We start from the raw sequence: 20,099 nt of genomic DNA, 5'->3' as shown, positions 1-20,099 counted from the left end.
TCAAGTAGAGTCAAAAATTATAAGTGGTTTTGAAATACACTGAAGAAACATCACTCCAACTTTAAATTTGAAACTGGATTTCAAATCCACCATAAAGTTTGTCATACCCTTTTTCAGTACTAAAATGAATTGCCTCACTTTATTACTATGTTTCCATTCTCAGTTCGAGTAATTGCATTTAGAACACTTCTGCAGCATTAACAAAAACTTGTATATGCCTTGTCTCTTCAAATGCTCAAGGCAACTGCCCTACCTATCAACAGCCTGCCATGCTGCTCACCATAATGCTCACACACTGACTGGGGAGAATGCAGTGCTCCCTTCCAATAGCACTGAACTACACATGAGATGTTATTGGTAGCAGAATGAACAAATGAACTTCCCTTGGTAAACCTCAGTTTACCAGCAACTTCAAAAAACCTAAAATATTTAGATTAACTGAAGAATAAATATATTATAAATACACAAAAAATGCACTAATAGAAATAAAAGTAAAACAATTCATTATTCTTAGGTAGCCATTTTTTTAGGAATAATCTTGACTCAGTTAAATACTGTCCATGTTAAGCAGAAAAATGTCTCTTCATGTGTGCTGCAAATGTATTTTCAGTTTGGAATGTGTAATTTAGGCAATGACTTGAGCCATATTACAGCTATATTACAAAATGATGGTGAGACTGCAGATATGCATGCAGATGCAAGATAGAAGATCTTTCAAATAAGAAGGTAGAAAATTATTAGCATGATTGTTATCTAGACAAACACAGCACAGAAGATAGAGTCTTGCTTCAGAATTATGGAACTGAGCAGCATTACAGACAGGGGTGTATTTGCCTTTGGGTATTTTAACCTGCAGCTTGTGTTCATTTTAAGATTTTGTAAGATTAGGTTCTCAGTGCTTTTGGAAAAAAAAAAAAATGGAGCAGTCATATTTTTCAGTTAATCACCTGTCTTTGACTATTTCTTTGTATAATAATGTAGTATCAATAGAAGAGGCTTTTTGAGATCTGTCATAAGCATTCCTCTTCAAACCAATAAACTAAATTCCATGACAGTCCAATTTCAAAGAGAGCTCACAAGTATCCTCAACAAGAGGCAAAACATTTGCTGACTGATAAATGCCATAACCATTATATTTTGCATAACTAATTATGCTTTTAAAAAAAACCATTCCTTTGATATATTCCTACTGGTCTGATAAAGGAGATTCTTTTAGAGCTCCTTTTTGTACACCAAATTTTTGAACCAACCACATACAGAACCCTTTCATCATTAAGCTAGAAAAAAATGTTTAACTGCAAAGTTTAGGGGGATTTGCTTTCTGTTCACTTATTTAAACCTGTCACCTTGAAGAGTCAAGAGACAACATTTTGAATAAAACAGTAACCCTTGTAGCAGAAATATTTTTTTTTTAGTTTGCTCTGGAGATAAGGAATAAAAGATGATAATTAATAATTTACACTGGTAACAAACACATCTAAAACATTCAAAAATATTTCAATAATTGAGTGATAGACACTTTGAAAGTGAGATGAGGCCATCCTGCATTAACATCATAGTTTTCCTAGATGTACTTCAAAATTCAGCTGTTTTTTAGGTTGACTTAAAATGTACGTACAAGCTCATATTTAAATAAATATATTTAAAACCTTTCAAACCTGTTTACTAAATACAGATTTGATTAATTTTAATTCAGCTCCTGCAAGATCAATTAAACCAGCACACCATGGTATAGAACATGGACAAAAGGCTCTCCCTGGTGCTGGCACAAAGCTTCTACACCAGGAGCAGCCTGAGGGAGCACTGAAGGTCTAGAGATTTCTACAGAGGCACCTGACTCATGTTACCCTCCAGGAGTCAACAACTGAATAAGTGAAGAACAAGCCTGCTTTGGACAAATTAAATTTGCAATGGATTTAATACTGGAAATAGGTAATATTTATATTCTTATTTATGTTAATATATAATAAATTTATGAAGTTAATAAACTCAATTATTTCAAATCTTCAAGACCAAGACAAAAAGGTTGCAAGTCTCTCACGTGATCATCCCAAGTGCCATTTGTATCAGGGCATTACACTGACTATTCCACTTTCATTATATTACTGAATGTGACAGTTTTCACTCAACATTACTCCAATTGCAAGAATAAGGGGACCTCTGGAGGACACCTGGTCAAAACCCCTGGATGAGCAGAGACACCCAGAGCCAGGTGCCTTAGCCAGGGCCATGTCCAGACAGTTTCTGAGTATCCCCAGGGATGGATGGTCTCTCTACAACCTGTATCAGTCACTTCCCTGTAACACTTCATACTCATATCATGGTATTTATATACAGTAATCACCTATCCTCCCAATAATCCAGCATTCATGTGAACTTTGTGCAACACTTTTCTAAAGTATGTGCAATACTTTTTCTAAAGTATGTAATTGTTTGTAAAACATGATTTTACAAACAATTACACATCCTTCCTTCAATATACAGGGTCAATGTCATAACACATACCCTTCCATCAATCTTAGACCATCATGTTTTACCATGATCCAACTTCTTCCACTTTATTATGTCTTAATTTAAATGGCTCCTAATCTTTATATATGCTTATAAATTACAGACAAAAGTGGACCTCTGCTCTGGTTTACTACCGTTCCCAAATGAGTGCTAAATCATAAAGGTGAGGGGTTTTTTTGTTTGTTTCAGTCATGATTTAAACTAAAATCAGGAATTACTTAAGACAACACGTGAAACAGATCTCATCTTTAAAACTAGTGCACTAGAAATTACCCTGCGCTTCCCGTTTATTTTACTGTAGAAAAAGAAAGACACTTTACTAACTGGAAGGCATTTACTGACTGGAAGAAGAAGAGAAGCTTCCAGGAAGTAAGTAATATGCATATATAAAATTATTTAATTTAAAATCTAAAAGTTGATACTATTGGGTACTTTTGAGCTTTTGTTTTTTAAAATTATTTTATCTTTTGAGTTTGACTACCTTTTTCCACTCAACACCTGGTTTTCTAACATGTGGAATAAAGAAGCAAGGCCACTGGAGACTTCAAGGACATGGCACAAAACATGGAAGTCACCCCAACTACCAGTCAGGGTGTCAGGGATTTCAAAGTCCATCTGACTTTCTTTCAGCGATCTTTGATTAAGTGAAGCATGGACCTGTAGAGAATAAAAATTCATACTTGGTCCTTACAATAGCCAGTAACACCTGACTGCAGCTGGAGAGGGGGTTCTGTCCATTACTTTCACTGCTAATATCTAGATTTTAATACAGAAGAAAGTGCCTATAGAGCAGCACAGAAGATTGTTTCATTTTGCTAGGAAAAAACACTGAAAACCAGACAGATCTCTGAAAACCTTAAAATGCAGAGGACAGAGCAAATTAGATGCAATTACTGAAATAAAGTAAGTCTGATGGCAATTGTCTCTTAACAATAAAAAAAGCAAATGATCTCAAACTACTCTGTGCTTGTTGCTTGTTGCTGGGGAAGAACAAAAAAACCACTAAACCAAAACACAATTTGTAAACCAAATCAAAAATTTCATTACTTCTTTGCAACCCTGAAGCACCACTATTATTTTAACTTGGCCCATATTAAAAAAAAATATACAATTTAGTTATTATTTTAACTAAATTCCTATTTTAAGTTTGAAGCAATAGGATGAAAAGTCCTTGATGAAAATGACTGGATGGATGGGGTGCTTTTCTGGCTTTCCCAGCAAATTCTAATGTTACTACAAAAATTTCTCTTTTGCTAACAGACCAGTGGCATGATGAAAAAATCGGAATGCCTAATTTACTTTCATAAGCAGCATCTTACAACTTTTCTAAGACTCCACAACAATGAAAGTAATGTGAATTTTTAAGAACTTATTCAGGATGCAGGTTTTTAAGTCAGTATGCAGCAACAGATGGAGGTAAAGTTTAACACTGTCACCCATGTAACTGTTAAGAGCCCAGCTTGTCTTAACCATTGTAACTCACCTCCCTTCCCCAAGCTGTCCATTCTCAAAATACATTCTATTCAGGCATATTATAAAAAAAAACAGATCTGATATTTATAACTAGATGACAAATGCTGTTCAAGGTACCTAGAAGAAAAAGTGTTTCAACAGATCAAAAGCTAAAAGTTTATATTCTTTTTAATAATAAGCACCACAGAAAGTGAAATTTCAGAGAGAAATCTAATGGACAAAAGTATGCATTAGTTTTTATTTTTTACAAAAATAAGGATGTCCCTCTATCAAGATCAGTAATATTTAAAAACATCTTTAAAAATTGTATTTTACATACTACAGTATTTTACAACATTAATAAATGTACTTAACAATGTACTTGTCTAAGCACTGACCGAGACTGAATGTTTGAATCTTGAAGGTTTTCCATTTCTACCATCTCAGATCTGCTATGGGATAGATTTTTTGACTAAAAACCACAGGAAGTACAAACACTTGGTGTCATTTCATACATGAACCTGTCCAGGTCGTTGCTGTCTTTCCTGGCAACCCTTTCTAACAGAGACTGAAGAATAAATGTGGTGTCATTTGTTGACCACAGTTCTACCTCTTAACTTTAAATGAAAAGACAGCCCAGTTCTTTCATCTATTTACTTGTGATACCAAAAGCAAATGTGGTTTTCAAGTTCTGAGCACTGAGTCTTTGACCTGCTCTTAGATATTAATAACATAATTTTATCCACATAGCAATTTTCCCTCCTGCTACAGAGCAATGACAAGTGCATGGCTCAGGTCAAAGCCCCTGTACTTTGGGAACTCATACTGGGAACTTGCATTTTCATGCAGGTGACCAGAGGTTACTGAAAGATAAGCTGATCATCACTAGGGTGAGAGTAAATTGGTCAGAAACACACATAAGCAGTGCTATCAAGAAACTATTTGAACGTCTAGGATATCCTAGAATATCCACACATAGCCTGCACATTGGTGAAAACTCTGCATGGCTATAAAGCAAGCTGAAATTACTAAGATACCTCTAAAGGGACAAGAGACTTCAATTGTCTATGAAAGCTGAAATACTTTCTAACTCTCCTTATGAATGTACTGACTGCCTTGCAAATATGAAGACATCCATATCTGGATATTTTATTAGTACCTAGATCCTGACTCCACAATCAAATCAGTGAGTGTAAGAGCTTCAGAACAAAATGTTCTCAGGGGAAGGCTTGGCGTAATTACAACATAATAGCCCAGTGCATTTTCCATGGAAGTTGCTGAACATGCTACACCTTGTATATCACAATCCAGCTTCACAACCACCCAGATCTTCCCTCCAAAGCAACAAAAGGAATGTTAGCTGTTAAATCAGATGTCAACTTCAATATATAAATCAGTCTGTAATTCTAAAAGGAGGCACCGATGTTGCCTAATCCTGGGCATACAGCTGAAAAAGTGTCATGTTATCCACAAACCACAGTAGTATCTGCTATGGCTTTAGAAACAAGATTTTAAAACACAGAACAATTGAAAATGCATTTTGTGTCTATGAGAAGTAAGAAGTTCAAAGTTTTCAGAGAAAATAAATATCCCTGCCATGGAATGCTGAGTGTTTAATGGCCTTTGGGTTACCAGTCAAGACACATTTATGAAATTGATGCAAGTCTTTTTGTAATTTTTAAGATTACTGACAGATAAGGATGTTTTGACTGAACATTCCCACATCTTCTTCCAAACACACTTCTAGAGTTGCCATTGAAGTATAATGATACAGTACTAAAAATGTGAAAATCCAGATGTCTTTTTCAAGACTGCTACTACAAAAAAGCCACTCCATTTCTAGAACTATAGGTATTAAAGAGTCATGAAAGACAACAGAAATTATTTCATTAGGTAACTGACATCTCATGCAAAAAGACACATTTCTAATGTGTAGAAAACAATCTGTTTTTATGAACTTCTGTATCTAGAGCTTAATATTTAAATTATACTGCATCTATATTATAAGCATGGACATCTTATGTTACAAGATGATGCACCAATTCCATTGGAAGGAGTCTAACAGATGTGGCTACATTCACCAAACAGAAAGGTTGAGCCAAAAAAAAGGTAATGATATGTAAGAAATATATGAACCCACAGCTGATACCCATTATTCTTTACTGAAAAACTTCAATTCATTACATGATTATCATCAAGAAAGGATGCATACAGGATAGTATGATTTCGAAGGACGTACTTGGAGCATGCATTCTTCAGGAGAAGAATGAAATTAGCTTCTTCTGTCTTAAGGCTAAGGGATTCTCAGTAGCAAGATACAAGCCTTGGTAGAAGGTCTTTGTTGTATCTGGAAAATGTGGAAGATAAGGATTTCTCCTGACAGCTCACAAAAGCCCTCAGTTTGTGGCAGACTGTGGGTTTTCAGACTTGGAATGTACGATGGATGTGCACTGCCCTCTGCTGTACTCCCCAAATTCTTCCAGTAAAGCCACTGTGCTGTACTTAACACAGACAGGTAAGATGCACTTTATCCCAAATCAAAACACTGAACTATTACTACTCTCAGCATGCAAGCAGAGCCTGCTGTGGAAAGATTTATACCCACTGCAACAGATAAATGAGAGACCTCTGAAGACAGATCTTTAAATGACTGTATATTTTCAAACAGATAGGGTAAAATACACTTGCTTTAGTTGTTCCCCCATGAGCTTAGAGCAAGACCTTTTAATCAAGACCAACTGTAAATTTTCTACTCTTTCAGACTTGCCATGGTTAAAAGCAGTATATGCTTCAGCCTTACCTGTAACTAACAAACCTTTCACATGAATGGGTCTCTTTTTCCAAATAACATTTTTATTTAAACGTTTCTCATTCAATAAACGTTTCACATCATAATAAACACTTAACCACAACTCTTAATTCTCCACCACTATGTAATGAAGGTATTCAAGCAATCAGAACTCCTAGGGAAGCTGTAGTTCAAAAGTAAGCAAGCAAGTAAAAATAAGCCAAACAACAATTCAAAAAGATGTTCCACTATAAGAAATGTTGTTTATCAAAACTTTGTGAAGCACATGCAGCTACACATGAACTCATTTTCAATGACAACAACTGAAATTCCCTCTATCTCCCAGCAGTGATTGTAATAGTTGAAGTAGTTTTATTTTCAAATCCTTCATTTCCTCTAGTTAAGAAATCATCTTATTACACACTGGAGCAAATATTACCTTAAATGAGACAATACAACTTACATTTTAAAATATAATCTAGTCTGCAATACTCAGTGGGTTATATTCACAAGGAAAATGCAGAGAAAAGTACCAACACATTAGAAATTAAACAACTGTTGCTATAAAATTATACAGCTAAAAAGAATTACCTGTTTTTGTTAGCAACAGATTATCCAGATGTCTATCTCCAACTCCAAGGATGTAAGTAATCACACAATAACCAGCTGTAAAAAGTAAATTGTAAACATCAGTATGAGTACCTTTCCTGGAGAGAAACAAGTTCCACACAATTAACAACAGCGTATTACATTATTTTAGCTCTAGCTCACTAACAATAAATATACCACAGAGACTTGGGGCAGGAGTGGTGCTTGTGAAGAATAATCAATGCCAGCTCTATGAAGAACGTTTGAAGTACTAAAACTCTAGAACTTATTCAGTACTGTCAGGATTTTAATTTCTTATGATACAATTACATGTCTAACCCTTAAAGACTTAATTAGTTCAGTACTGGGAAAAACATTCTTCAAAAGGAGGTGAAGTATTTTGAACTAAGTGAATATACATGTTTTGAACTGAAGCTATTTTAAGGCCACTGTAAACAAATATAAAGCATGGATATGAGCCTGGATATCCATGTCAGATCACCAATGGTAAAAAGCAAACAGTTTTAATAGTTGCTTTTACCCACTAACCAGAACAGTTTGAAGCAGTTCTAAAGACTGCACTATCAGAAAGGGAAGGGAAAAGAAGAAGGTACTGTGGAGTCACACCTGAATGCTCCTTTTTTTTTAACTTTTGTTAAAATGGAGGTTTTTTAAATTTTATGGATAGCAAATGTGGTATTTTAACACAGTCATCAGTTTACTGAACAAAAAGTACGCTACCATTTTTTCTTTTCATACAAATGTAACCACACCCCCCAAAATGCCTAATGTTTTCAAAACCAATTAGAATTTTGACACAGATGATTTATCATTACATAAATGCTTTACGTGTCCCTGCATTATGAAGACCCCAACTCGCAATACAGAGAGCGCAGAGATAAGATTGCTGCTGGAAAGCAAAGAGTATTTATCTCATACTCTCCTTTAAGACCCACCAACAGCAGTCTTGTGTGTGACGTCAGGCTTAAAATTACTCTTTCTACTGCATTTCTGACAGCGAGTACATGCACAGTGCCCTGTTTGCAGCCACCTAAACTGAAACAACTTAATACCTCATCCACCGTGCCCTTCAGACTTCACCTAAGAAGTTGCCAGCTGTTAGACTGTAACTCACCACAGCTCTTAACATACGTGTCCATCACCTCTGCGCTGATTCCATAAGGGCCAGTCTCACTAGGGGCATGTTTTCTGAAGAAGTTCTGGAGAGAATGCCATGAAGATATTTAGTTATTCCACATAATACAAAACTGGGTCTTCAGAGAAAAAAAAAAATTAATCAAGACCACACATGGCCATTATTACAACTTGTTAAACTAACAACCACCCCCAAAACACCTCCTAAGATCTAGTTTAATATCACTTTATTTATATCCTGTCTCAATCATCATATTCTTAGCACAGAAACTGAAAAGCAATTTCCTTTATTAAATGTTACAGAAGATTAACAATGCACTCAAAAGTTACTAATCAGTAACAATGAGTAACAATACTTCCAAGGCAAACTGTTTAGGTCATATCAACAAAAAGTAAAACAGGATTAACAGTCCTGCTTTAGAACTGGGGAGTATGCTCTTACATAGTTTAGCATCCTTATATGTCTCCCTATTCCTCAATAAAACCAACTGCTGCTATTAAGTTTAAAAAGAAAATAAGCCTAAGTCATGAAATGGAAAATCTGAATTTCCTGTGAAATGTGGATAGGGCCAAACAATTCTCTTAACCTTCCTGAGTAAGAGAAAACTCAGTTATATCCAAGCCGAAGCAAAGTTTCTTCCAGTAGGCACAATCTAAGGAAACACTGTAAGAAGAGTGTAGTAGTTCCCTGGACAGCAAGTAAGTTACTAAAACCATAATGAAAAACTAAGACACTTACGTAAATGAACTTCTAAAACATGAACTGCAATTTTAAGGTTGTTGATAGAAGGTAAGTAACACTGAAACACCAAAACACCTTTTCTCTCCTGGAGATCTGCATTTCACCAGGCAGCACTGGTTTTCTGGCTTTAAATCTTTTCAATAGTTAATACAGTAGTTATACAGAGTGCTCCTCTTTACTAGAACTGCTGTGAAATCCAAAATTAGTATTTCCAAAAACAGTAAACTAAACTTCCACAACTCCTGAAAGTGTTCAACTGCTTTTCATTTCATTGGCCTATGATGCCCAGCTATTTTATCATGTTTCAGCACAGGAAATCTCACTCTTTTCGTGCACTATTTAGATTAAAAATTCTTCACAGGAATAATTGCTCCTTATGTCTGCATAGCAACTGAAACAATAGGGCACCTATTTCCAGTCACATGATGTTGCAAGGAATTGAAAATTAACACTTTCATAGGCATTTCTAAACAGATTATTTTATAAAAACATGTAATGGAATGATTCATGAATAGTACACCTCCAAGATTACAAATGATTGTCAAGAAAGCACTTTATAGTCTGTAAAATTACTGACTGTGCAGATGAAATGGAATCTATGGAATGGAATGGAAAGCTAAAAAAACTCCAACTTATGTTAACTCGATGCTGGTTACTGATTAGTGAAAAATATTTTTTATATGTGATAAGTATTTGGTAAACTTATTTGATAAGCAAATGATAATGAAAAATGATAAATAATTTAGATCTTCATATTTTTAACATAGGTAGTTTATAGGAGCTGAGAGATAGTTTGCTTTGACTCACAGTTACTGAATTACAAAAAAAAGGCAAGCTTCCGTATTGTCTACACAATAGGAAAAAAGCACCATGAAAAATCAAATCCAAATAAATACGCTCTATTTTCATTAAAAAATCTATTAGTTGCTCACCTCATATAGCAATTTGCTTTGTTTTTATCCAGCTATATTATCTCAAACAGCTGAGCTCTGCTATCTAGCTTGTGTGCTGGGATTGAAACCAGTATGAGTTTTGTGTGCCACTATTCAATTGTATGTCTCCATTCAAATCCATGAGAATTAAGAAAATCTGCTAAAAAACTAAGTTACAGTACCTATACATCCACTGTTGAGGAGGAATAGGCTTCAGAATTTGTATGAATGAATTATTTAGTTGTTTCATTGAAAAAAGAAGAGCACTAATCAAAGCGTATTTTGACAAGGTCAAATAAATGAAAGACAAACATGCAGCAAAAAGTGTCAGGTATCTGCCGTTTGTCATTACAGCAAAGCTGAGATTTCAATATCATAACTAAACTCTAATTTATTTAAATAGCGTTACTTTTAGAGCACAGGATACTCAAGTGGTCATTTATGTATACCTTTTCAAACAAACCCCAAATGTTTCCAGCTGTAATTTGTCTTCTAACAGACCAAAAAATTAGCTGAAAAACTAAAAATTTTGCATAACATCTACACCTTCAGCTTACACTGTTAGATCAGAAGACAATCTACAACTCCCCCATCACATACCTGTATAGTTTCCTCAGTAGCAAGAACTTCTGCAACTGGTACTGATGGAATAAACTGCATGAAGCCTAGGACAGAAAACAGACAAAAGAGAAAATCTCCAATGCACAGAACTTTCAAACTACTCTCTAACACATGTTTATGAATGGACAGAACTAATACACAGTTATTCAACTGCTTCTAATAGCAAAAAACCCACTTTTTTGATCCCATTTTCCAATCTCCTGCCTTCAATACTTTTAAAACAACTTTTCATTAACACCAAATTATCTTGCAAAAGGTGTGTTTTCACAAGTTTTCAAGATGAGAGAAAGTATGTTGATGGCTTTCTAAATATTTATCCAGAATCTATCTAAAAGCAGCCAAGTTTGATTTTTTGTTTTTCTCCTCCATTTAATGAAAAGATCTCTAGAATAGAAGTGTTAGATTATTTATTCATGATCACACTGAAAGCCAGCAGATTGGTAATTGCTGATTGTCATTTACTCCTAAATCCAGACCAGGCTCCTTTTATGGAGATATTTGAGTCACCTTTGGAACACTGTGGTGACTCAGACTGTTTACTTCCATGGCTTAAACTCTAACAAGACTTTCTTACACACTAAGAACCCAGGGAGGAGATTCTTCTCCATACTGTATTTTTAGGAAATAAATGTATTCATACCATGTTTTGTACTAGTTGCCAGCACTTTATACGGTGTCAACTTCAAATCCAGATTCTCTTTTCTTAACAGCTGGAAAAAAACAATATACAAAAGCAAAGATGAATGCAACAGAAAGTCAGATTTTATTACTAAAAGGATGTTTACTGGACATTGATCTCCACTGAAACTGATAATGAGTGAGAGCCTTATGTATGTAATGAGTTTGGCAATTATGTATTTTTTTTCTCAATCTACATAGGGTAATTGCACATCTATATATGAAAGAAAAAAAGGCCACCTAGAGATCTGAGAACTCTCAAATTATCAGCAATATAAGCTGCATTAACAGTGTTAAACAGTCTTGCTTTTGACAAGGAAAATCAAGAAAACAGAAAGAACAGGATATAGATTAATAACTTTCACCTTATCCATGAGTGAAATAATCTGAAGAATAAGTTGATCTTGACGTAAATCATCGCCATGCTTAAAAATCACAGGATATTTGCCTCCATCTTCTGTCTTGAAGAATAACTGAGCAGGCATTAAGGCACTCTGCAAAAGGAAATATACTAATAAGCTGGTTCACAGCAGTGTTCATATTAACTCAGAAATAAAATCTTTGCATTGTATTTGCATTGTCTCAATAGTTTAGAGTGTACCACTTCCAATTACCAAAAGTGCAACTGTATTTTAATAAGAAAAATACCTTAATGCTTTCCTTCCTTTTTAATCAAGGATACATTCTCCCTCCCTGCACCCCACAGAAGCAGAAGAGGAAAGGACAGAAGTATTCAGTTTTTTTCCGTGTGCATGTAATTCCAATCAACAAGGAAGCACTATGCAAAAGGTCACATCAAAACAAATTTTAAGTGATCAGATCAAAAAGCAGCACAATTATAGGATAAGCAAGAAAGAACTCCTAGGGGCAAGTCATCTTAAACAATTAATTGCTTCCTTAATCTATTTAGCAAAAGCAAAAGTGCCTTTTTACATTATTGTTTGAGAAAACCCATTTAATTGTTTGCAATTTTTCCACGTAAAATGGGTCAAAGAGGATCAATTATGTACATGAATGTTACAATCTATTGCAAATGACCAAGTCACTTCCCTCCACAGCAAACCAAAAATAATTGAGGTACAGAGTTTAATCTTGAGCAGTAAGATTACATTTTTAAATTAATACCACGAAATTATTAAGTTCCACAAGTAAAGGCAAAATTATTCTTTATGTAGTCCTACAAAAGTTATGTGATGTCCAAGGGCACCAAAAATCAGTAACTCCTTCCTTTTTAATTCCATTCGTTTTTTTTCTCCCATAGCCCAGGATGACATATTAAATGGAAAAATGTCAACTGTCAGAATTAGGAGAAGAAAAAAAATCTCTCATTTTGAAACAAGTTACATCTCACATTTTTGGTCCTACTTTTTTTGCACAGCTACAGAGGACCAATATGTAAAAGATTGCCTTGCGTTTGTCCTGAAGAATTTCAGCTATTATTGCTGATAGGAAACATTTGGGTGCTGTTCCAGCAATCTGTTTTTCCACATTCTTTCCCTAACTCTTAAGTCATACTCACACAAAATGATGATTTGCAAAAGTTTGCTTTCCTAACAAAATCTTTTCAATGTTGCCTCCAACCAAAGGTGCAAGAGCATGCAACTGCAGAAGCCTCTGCTCCAAAGGAATTAACCTGATATAGAGAGAAGCAAGCTAGAACGGGTAGAAAACTATGCACAAAGTATCTGATTTTAAGCAAACTCAAATGACAACAGAGTCAACAAGGACTCTGATGAAACTACTATGCATAATAAATCTAGAACCTATCCGAAATGAGAGATTTAGCACTGGCTGTCATAGCAGCCTACATGAATTCTTTACCTGGCAAACAAAGGCTTCCGGGACATAGGCCGGACTTGTACAGAAAATTTTGGTCATCCTAAAATTAAGACTGCAGTCACGTATAGGAGTTGAACAAAAATTAATAAAATAGTCCAACCCCACTGAGCACAGGCAACAACTTACACTGCAAGAATTAACTTACATTTCAAGAAGTAAAATAAACAAAATAACCCCAGCCCTTTCTACATTACATTGGGTGTTTTATGGTCACACGCAGCAGCTACAGTTTGGTTTAAGGAATTACCAAACACAGGGATATAGGATTTACTGCAACTACATGAAATGGACCACCACAGTGCTTTCCATTCTCTATGAACTTAAGCTTTATTATGCAATGGGACAGACCCACAGATGTAAATTAGACACAGCACACCTGCTTTCATTTACATGATTTTGATCTTTAAGTGGTACTCACACAAAATTTGGGAAAATTCTGAACTTCATCATCTGTATCACTGTAATAAAAGCTACTTCAAATTAAAAAATTTAAATTGAAAAACAAAAGAAAATAAGGAGTTGTTTAACCACTTAAAGAGCACGCTATAATTGCATTTTGCCTTGACTGTGTTTGTCCCTTTACATTTTTCAACTGATGTTTCTAAGTTCAGGATTCACAAGACTTGTTTGTATTTCAGCTACTCAGAAGCTCTCACTTACCTTGAAGAGTGTGGCTTTTTCAGGGATTATTCCTTTAATCTTCACCTGAGGCTCCAGAGGAAGTGGAATAAGTTCCATGTCTGCTAAATTCATCTTTTCATTATCAGCTAACAATGCCTGAAGCCTCTCATTCTAAAAGAATGAAAATTTGTTTAAGAAAAAAACCACAAAACATAAACCACACACTAGGTATATATGAAGTCCACAAATGAAGGATGCATTACTAATGAATATTCAATTTATTCAATTCTTTATCTGTACAAAGAATCAAGGTTTTACTCATATAATCCAGGAGAATAAAACTTTCTATCTGCAGTAATTTGAATAACAAAGGAGATAGTCCATTTGGTGTTAGCCCCATCAAGCAATTTTCTAAGTTCCAGATGTGACAGTCTTAAAAAAACTTACTTCTAAACTGCCTGCACAAAGCACAGGATGATTTGTTTTTCATACCAAAAATTAAATGTTAGTTGTATTTCAGAAATTGATTAAAATCCAACTCAGAAACTTTATATCCCTCAATTCCACCAAGGAATTTCCTACTACCAAGGAACCAAATGGCCAATAGCTTTCACTGATCTCACTTCCAGGCTTGCTCAACATTCCTCCATCTGTAGTTATCAGAAACACAAAACTGCTCAACTTTTGGTGTCCTACATAGTAAAGGTCGAATACATTAAAATCTCTAGTCTTTTCCCTTGCTGAATATGAAAGACACAAACAGACACTAAGGAGGACCACAACTGTTAGGAGTAGTTCTAGTGCTTAATTGCTGCTAGCTAGATTGAAATCTAGAAGTAAAAGCCATGTATTTCTTAGTTTTACAGCGATCTCTTAAAAGAATATACAACTGAACACTACCAATGTACAAGCAGGAAAGAGAATCTTAGAAATTGAAAAATTTTCCTCTTCTTTTAGCCTTTGTTATCGATACACAGAACAAATTGCCTCACTTTTTGTTAATAAGTGCTTTATTTTTCTGCATAAATATACCCGATACATTTAAAGAAACCATCACACTGAAAAATTCATGTTTAAAAATACTGATGTGTGTTAAAGGAAAACATTATACACAAACAGAAATCTCTCTGCATTTCCACTTTCTTTCTCAGACCCACTTGCCAGGTGCACTTAAATCACTTTAGCTAAGAAGGACAAAGCTTCCTGAAACATATAACAGAAAGCCTTTAAGACCCAACAGAAAGCAGAATTCTGATAAACACATACATTACAGAAGAAGAGTTTTGTTGCTTTTGGAATAAATGAAACCTTGCCAGTAACTGATTTTCACTACCCGTCCTGCCATATCACTCACATGACAATAATCTGATACTCTCCCACATCCCCACAAAATGTTCAGTTATATCATCAACTATTTAACAATTCTCACATATTTCTTTGGCCAAAGCACCCCATGAGTGCTTATAAGGGTCTCTTCTGTTTTCTATCTACAAACTTCAAACACACTTTGGAGCTTTGAACTATCAGAACCTTTCTAAAGTTTGTTCACGGTTAACCAAAATTATTGCAGAAGGATGGACATCTGTTACAGATGTCAATGCTAAGGAACTTTAATGAAAGGCTAACATTCCTACCCATTGTCAAATTTAGGCCACAGACAGGCTTTCCAATCCTTTAGTTACCTTTTTCTTACGATTCCCACTTTCACGCTGCACTGCCTTCATTACATGAACCAGCCGATCTACAAACGTCTGCTGGGCTGCCAGAAGCGAGCGCATAACTCTGACAGACTTATCACCCTAAGAGAATGAAAAGTAACAGAATTAATTCCTCATTCTGTAATTATTTTATCTAGAAATCATTCCTTTATTCTTAGACCTTTGGGCTTTTAAGAGGTTAAGTGAATAATGATCAATTTCCCGTCAATTCAAAAGGTATTTTCTGTACAACACAATCACAGTCACTGTAGCTGGCAATCAATTATCTGACCTAACAGTGCACTTCAATTTGCTTCAACAATTTCATGGTGAACAGCCATGTGTGACGAACCAATTCACACAGCCAAAGTAAGTTAGTATGGGTAACTGCAAAATATTCTTATGAAGCACAAGAATCAGATTCAAGTAACCCCCCTAAAATTGGAAATAATATAAAGGTGAGATACATGGAAATATGTAAAGACTGCAGACTTGCTATACAGTAAGACTTCTAATTCACAGAATTTTTTTCGGGTGTTTTAGGTTTTTTTTCCCTGCTGCTCCAGCACCCTCTGCTGCCGACACACAGAATAGCAAGGGCTATTTCTGAGTTCCACATGAGTCTCTCCACTTGTGCCTCAAGGACAAGAGTTTACAATAAATAACTAAATAAACAGTAAATAAATAACATTGATTACAGAAGGCTTTTAAAGTGTTTTAGACCCAGTGTAAGGCAGGGTATTTTAGAATCCGTATGTTACTAACAGGAGCAAGCAACAAAAGAGAAGAAAGTTCTCAATATTTGCTCTTTTCATTTTTGGCAGTTTCTTCAGCTTACAAATTCAAAATTCGAGCAGGAGTGGAAGCTTTTATAAAATTTCAATGCATGTGACACACATACACAAAAAAACCCTACACATCCTCTTAGACACCTGAACCTTTTTAAGGAAGAACTATCCCAAATCATTACAGACTTCCTGATACAGAGCCATTACCTTCAGCAAAGCCTGACTGAATCTTCTCATCACGTTTAAGTACATTTCGTGAGTCTTTGGGTCCCTCTGCTGCGTATCTTGGTCTTCACACTCCACTATTACATACCTGCAGCATAAAAACAACCGGAGTTACAGCTTCCTCTTGGAGCTACACAATTTGAGTGAAATGCAGTAACCCTGTATTACCAACCTGGAACTAAAAATTAAGATCATCTTTAGCTCAACCAACAGTTGAACTCTTAAAATTGCATAGTCCCCAATTCCATTTGGATCAGGAGAGTCTATCAAAGTGTCTGTGGTTTTTCACTTACAGTGAAGTGTCATGACTCAAAGAGGACACACCTGAAGTCCAAATCACATGAACTCTCCAGCCAAGAAGTACAACTGAGCATGTTTTCCACTGTGAACCATAATTTCACCTGTTACATAATTTAGTGGCTGCAAACTTGTTATTCAAGAGCACCTACAATACAAGTAGAATCTCACTCTACCTGCTCCCTGTTATACCATTAGAAATGGTACAAGGAAAAGTATCCGTCCTAAAGCAGCTGTGCAGAGTGTACATGCCAGAGTTTCCATTTCTAAATTATTAACTGGATACAAAACTTAATAGTACAATCTGGAACACTTACACTGAAAATTTATTTTCATGTTAAGCAGTCATTTGGAGTGCTTTTATCTAAATTTCTACTTGCAGCACTGACAAGCAAAGAGTAGCTATTAACTGAAAGCTATGTACATACCTGCTTTCTGTTGGTCAATGTATCTCCCAGTACTACCCAGCAAAAACATTCAATAAAAATATAACGAAGTAAAAGCATAATAAATAGTATTAAAAAATAAAGAAATTAGCATCTCAGTAAATTTTCAAACACTGCATTTGGATTCAAAAGTGACTACTTCAAGACAGTCTCTTGGACATTACACGTCAGCAAGAATTACACCTTCCTTATGTACTTGTACAGAATCTCTTCATGACAGAATAATTGTGAGACAAGACTAGAGGTCTGTCATTTGCAGCTGACCAAATTTGAGTAGTCTTATTTATAAATACACAGTGTATTACATCCACTAGAATAAGGCATATATAACTTATTCCAGGTGTACAACCCCAATGAAATCTGTAACTAAAGATTCTTCCTAGGGCCTTGCTAATGCATGTTATAGACTGTTCTTGCACAAATGTGTTTATAAAAGTAAGTCCAAAGTCTGCATGTAAACTTGAAGGAAAAGGAGAAGTAATGAATTGAAACGTGCCATTTTCATCTTCATTTGTTAAAAAGCCCTGGACAGTTTCTCAAAGTTATTCGAAGCAAGGAGTAAGAGTAATGGTTCATACTTGGGTAGGTGTCTCGTATGTCCAAAGAGGAGACAGAAAAAGCAGTAGCACTGACTTCTGAGCCACTGTTAAAGGACAGGATAGCTTTACAATGACAAGTGACTGTGCAGAAGGTTCTATTTTCAAGGGTTATTGTACTTTTTCCATTGATTATTTTAGTTGCATGCTGTGTCTGGATAGTTGAAATATACAATTGATCAGCAGCCATGAGGATTTATGGCTACGTCACCTCATACAGTGGCTGCAACATTTGTATTTTGTCACTGAGAAATTGACATGTCTGGAAAGAAAACAAAGAATAAATTGACTAGGGTTTTTGGTTTGGTGGACTTTTCTTATTTGTTTTGTTGAATTTATTTTTTTTAAGTCATAAGTCAAAAAACTCCACAGAGTTACAGACATTTAAACTTTCTGAGATGTTGCTGAAATGTAAGAGAACAGTTTCTATCAAGGTGATAGAAGAAAGTTAAGATAACAACATCTTAATTAAGAATATTTGACTAGGTCAAGCGCTTGGTTTCTACTCCCACCAATTCAGACTACAATTATTTTAATAATTTATATTTATTAGTAATTTTTAATGAAGCTGAACATTATCTTTGGCCACTGCAACAGAAGTAACTATTGCTTGCAAATGTACATAAGTAATTCAGTTAAGTATCTTAAAATTCAACCTAATAAGAATAATTACACAATAAAACTTAGAAAGTTATAAATGGACTCTCTCAGCATAGTTTACAGGTTTCTTGCAAAAATTTTATAAAAACTGTTGATTATATTTTACATCATATATCACATTTAGTTCCCAATTCACAACTTATCTGTGGTTAATGCTCTTAGCACACTAAAATATGATCATATGATTAGTATTTTTGGTTATTTGATGTAGCTACAAAGGTTACAAATGAGAATCATATGACTTGGGTTTAGACACATAAAAGGCACCTATGGTCTTCCTTTTAAAATACATAAGTACATGCAAGTAAATAGCTGTGAGTGTTGTACATATGCAGATGTTTGTACACTAATACACACACAGACTCACACTTTCACACAGTACAGCTCTATCATCTCAGCTTGCTTCAAATGAGAAAATTCCTACATGCACATACTTGTTCAGAAGGCTTGCAGATTACTACTTTAGACATCTAATTTTACTCCTAATGCACTGAGCTGAGACAAGATCCTGAACTAAGCAATCCTACCTCTCTAGAGTATAGATGAACTAATATTTACAACCAAATTTCCCCCTTAAGATTGCACATATCTGCAATGACATTTTGTTTGTGCTCATAACCATAAATGGAATAAAACTAAAATTAGGTTACAATTAAAAAAAACCTCCTTTATGAATCTTCTTAACATACACCTTTGATTAACATTTAAGTGCATAAGTTCAGTATTCTAGCCAACACTGTCAAAGATTATACGCACAAAAATTACAACCACACAAACAGCAAAGCAGAGCAAAGGTGAACTTAATCTCTCCCCAAAACCATAAATAACTTGAATGACAGCTTTTAACACTGGCTGCTTTTTGTGACATTGTACGTAATGCTCTAGACATTACCTTCCTTAGTCTAACAGTAATGCGTATTTCTACATTTCATTAGCCTCCATTTATAAATTACTATGTTTAAATGCCTGTTGTTTTAAATCTACTACTTTACCCGGAGAAAAACTGAGATTCTGAAGCTCTCAAGACAGGTCATCTTTTCATGAGCATCCTTCTGGGCATTATAGCTTTGATTTCAATTACATCTTGATACATTATAAATATACAGTTTCTAACATACCAGTACAAGTAGTTTGCCAACGTGGAATTTTTGCATGCCCGTGATATCAAGAAAGTGCAAAGGTCTTGCTGGAAGGGATTTAAGAAGAGCAAAAAAAATTTAGGTTACAAAGAAATCTAAGCATCTAAGAGAGAGACAAAGTTAAGGAAAAACACCAAGTAAATGTAAGAGTTGTGAGAGATATATTTCCTTCTAAAATCTGAATCCAATCCAGCAACACTACTAAAAAGTAGGTGGTCTGCTACTCCAGTAATGTAGTTACCAATATATAAAAAGCACATCATGTTCTCCAAAAAGAAACCTTTAATGTAATTTTTACTTAGAATATGTTACTCTTTCCTTCTA

The 20,099-nt window shown here is 35.0% G+C and overlaps 1 protein-coding gene across 2 annotated transcripts in view; it reads right to left on the bottom strand.

Moving 5' to 3' along the window:
• The window catches only part of PIK3C3 (phosphatidylinositol 3-kinase catalytic subunit type 3), a 66,537-nt gene that overhangs the window by 23,452 nt on the left and 22,986 nt on the right, over positions 1–20,099 (bottom strand). For both annotated transcript variants that reach the window (XM_058823500.1, XM_058823501.1), the window contains 9 exons: positions 19,755–19,822; positions 16,620–16,725; positions 15,610–15,726; positions 13,967–14,098; positions 11,833–11,961; positions 11,430–11,499; positions 10,769–10,833; positions 8,475–8,559; positions 7,343–7,417 (listed from right to left, as the gene is read on the bottom strand). In XM_058823500.1, the coding sequence (XP_058679483.1) occupies positions 7,343–7,417; positions 8,475–8,559; positions 10,769–10,833; positions 11,430–11,499; positions 11,833–11,961; positions 13,967–14,098; positions 15,610–15,726; positions 16,620–16,725; positions 19,755–19,822 (847 nt within the window). The remainder of the gene's footprint in view (positions 1–7,342; positions 7,418–8,474; positions 8,560–10,768; positions 10,834–11,429; positions 11,500–11,832; positions 11,962–13,966; positions 14,099–15,609; positions 15,727–16,619; positions 16,726–19,754; positions 19,823–20,099) is intronic.

The sequence above is a fragment of the Ammospiza caudacuta genome, chromosome Z (genome assembly GCF_027887145.1).
Source record: "Ammospiza caudacuta isolate bAmmCau1 chromosome Z, bAmmCau1.pri, whole genome shotgun sequence".
Classification (NCBI taxonomy): Eukaryota; Metazoa; Chordata; class Aves; order Passeriformes; family Passerellidae; genus Ammospiza; species Ammospiza caudacuta.
The sequence above is the reverse complement of the archived record's forward strand: the minus strand, read 5'-3'. Positions and strand labels throughout refer to the sequence as shown.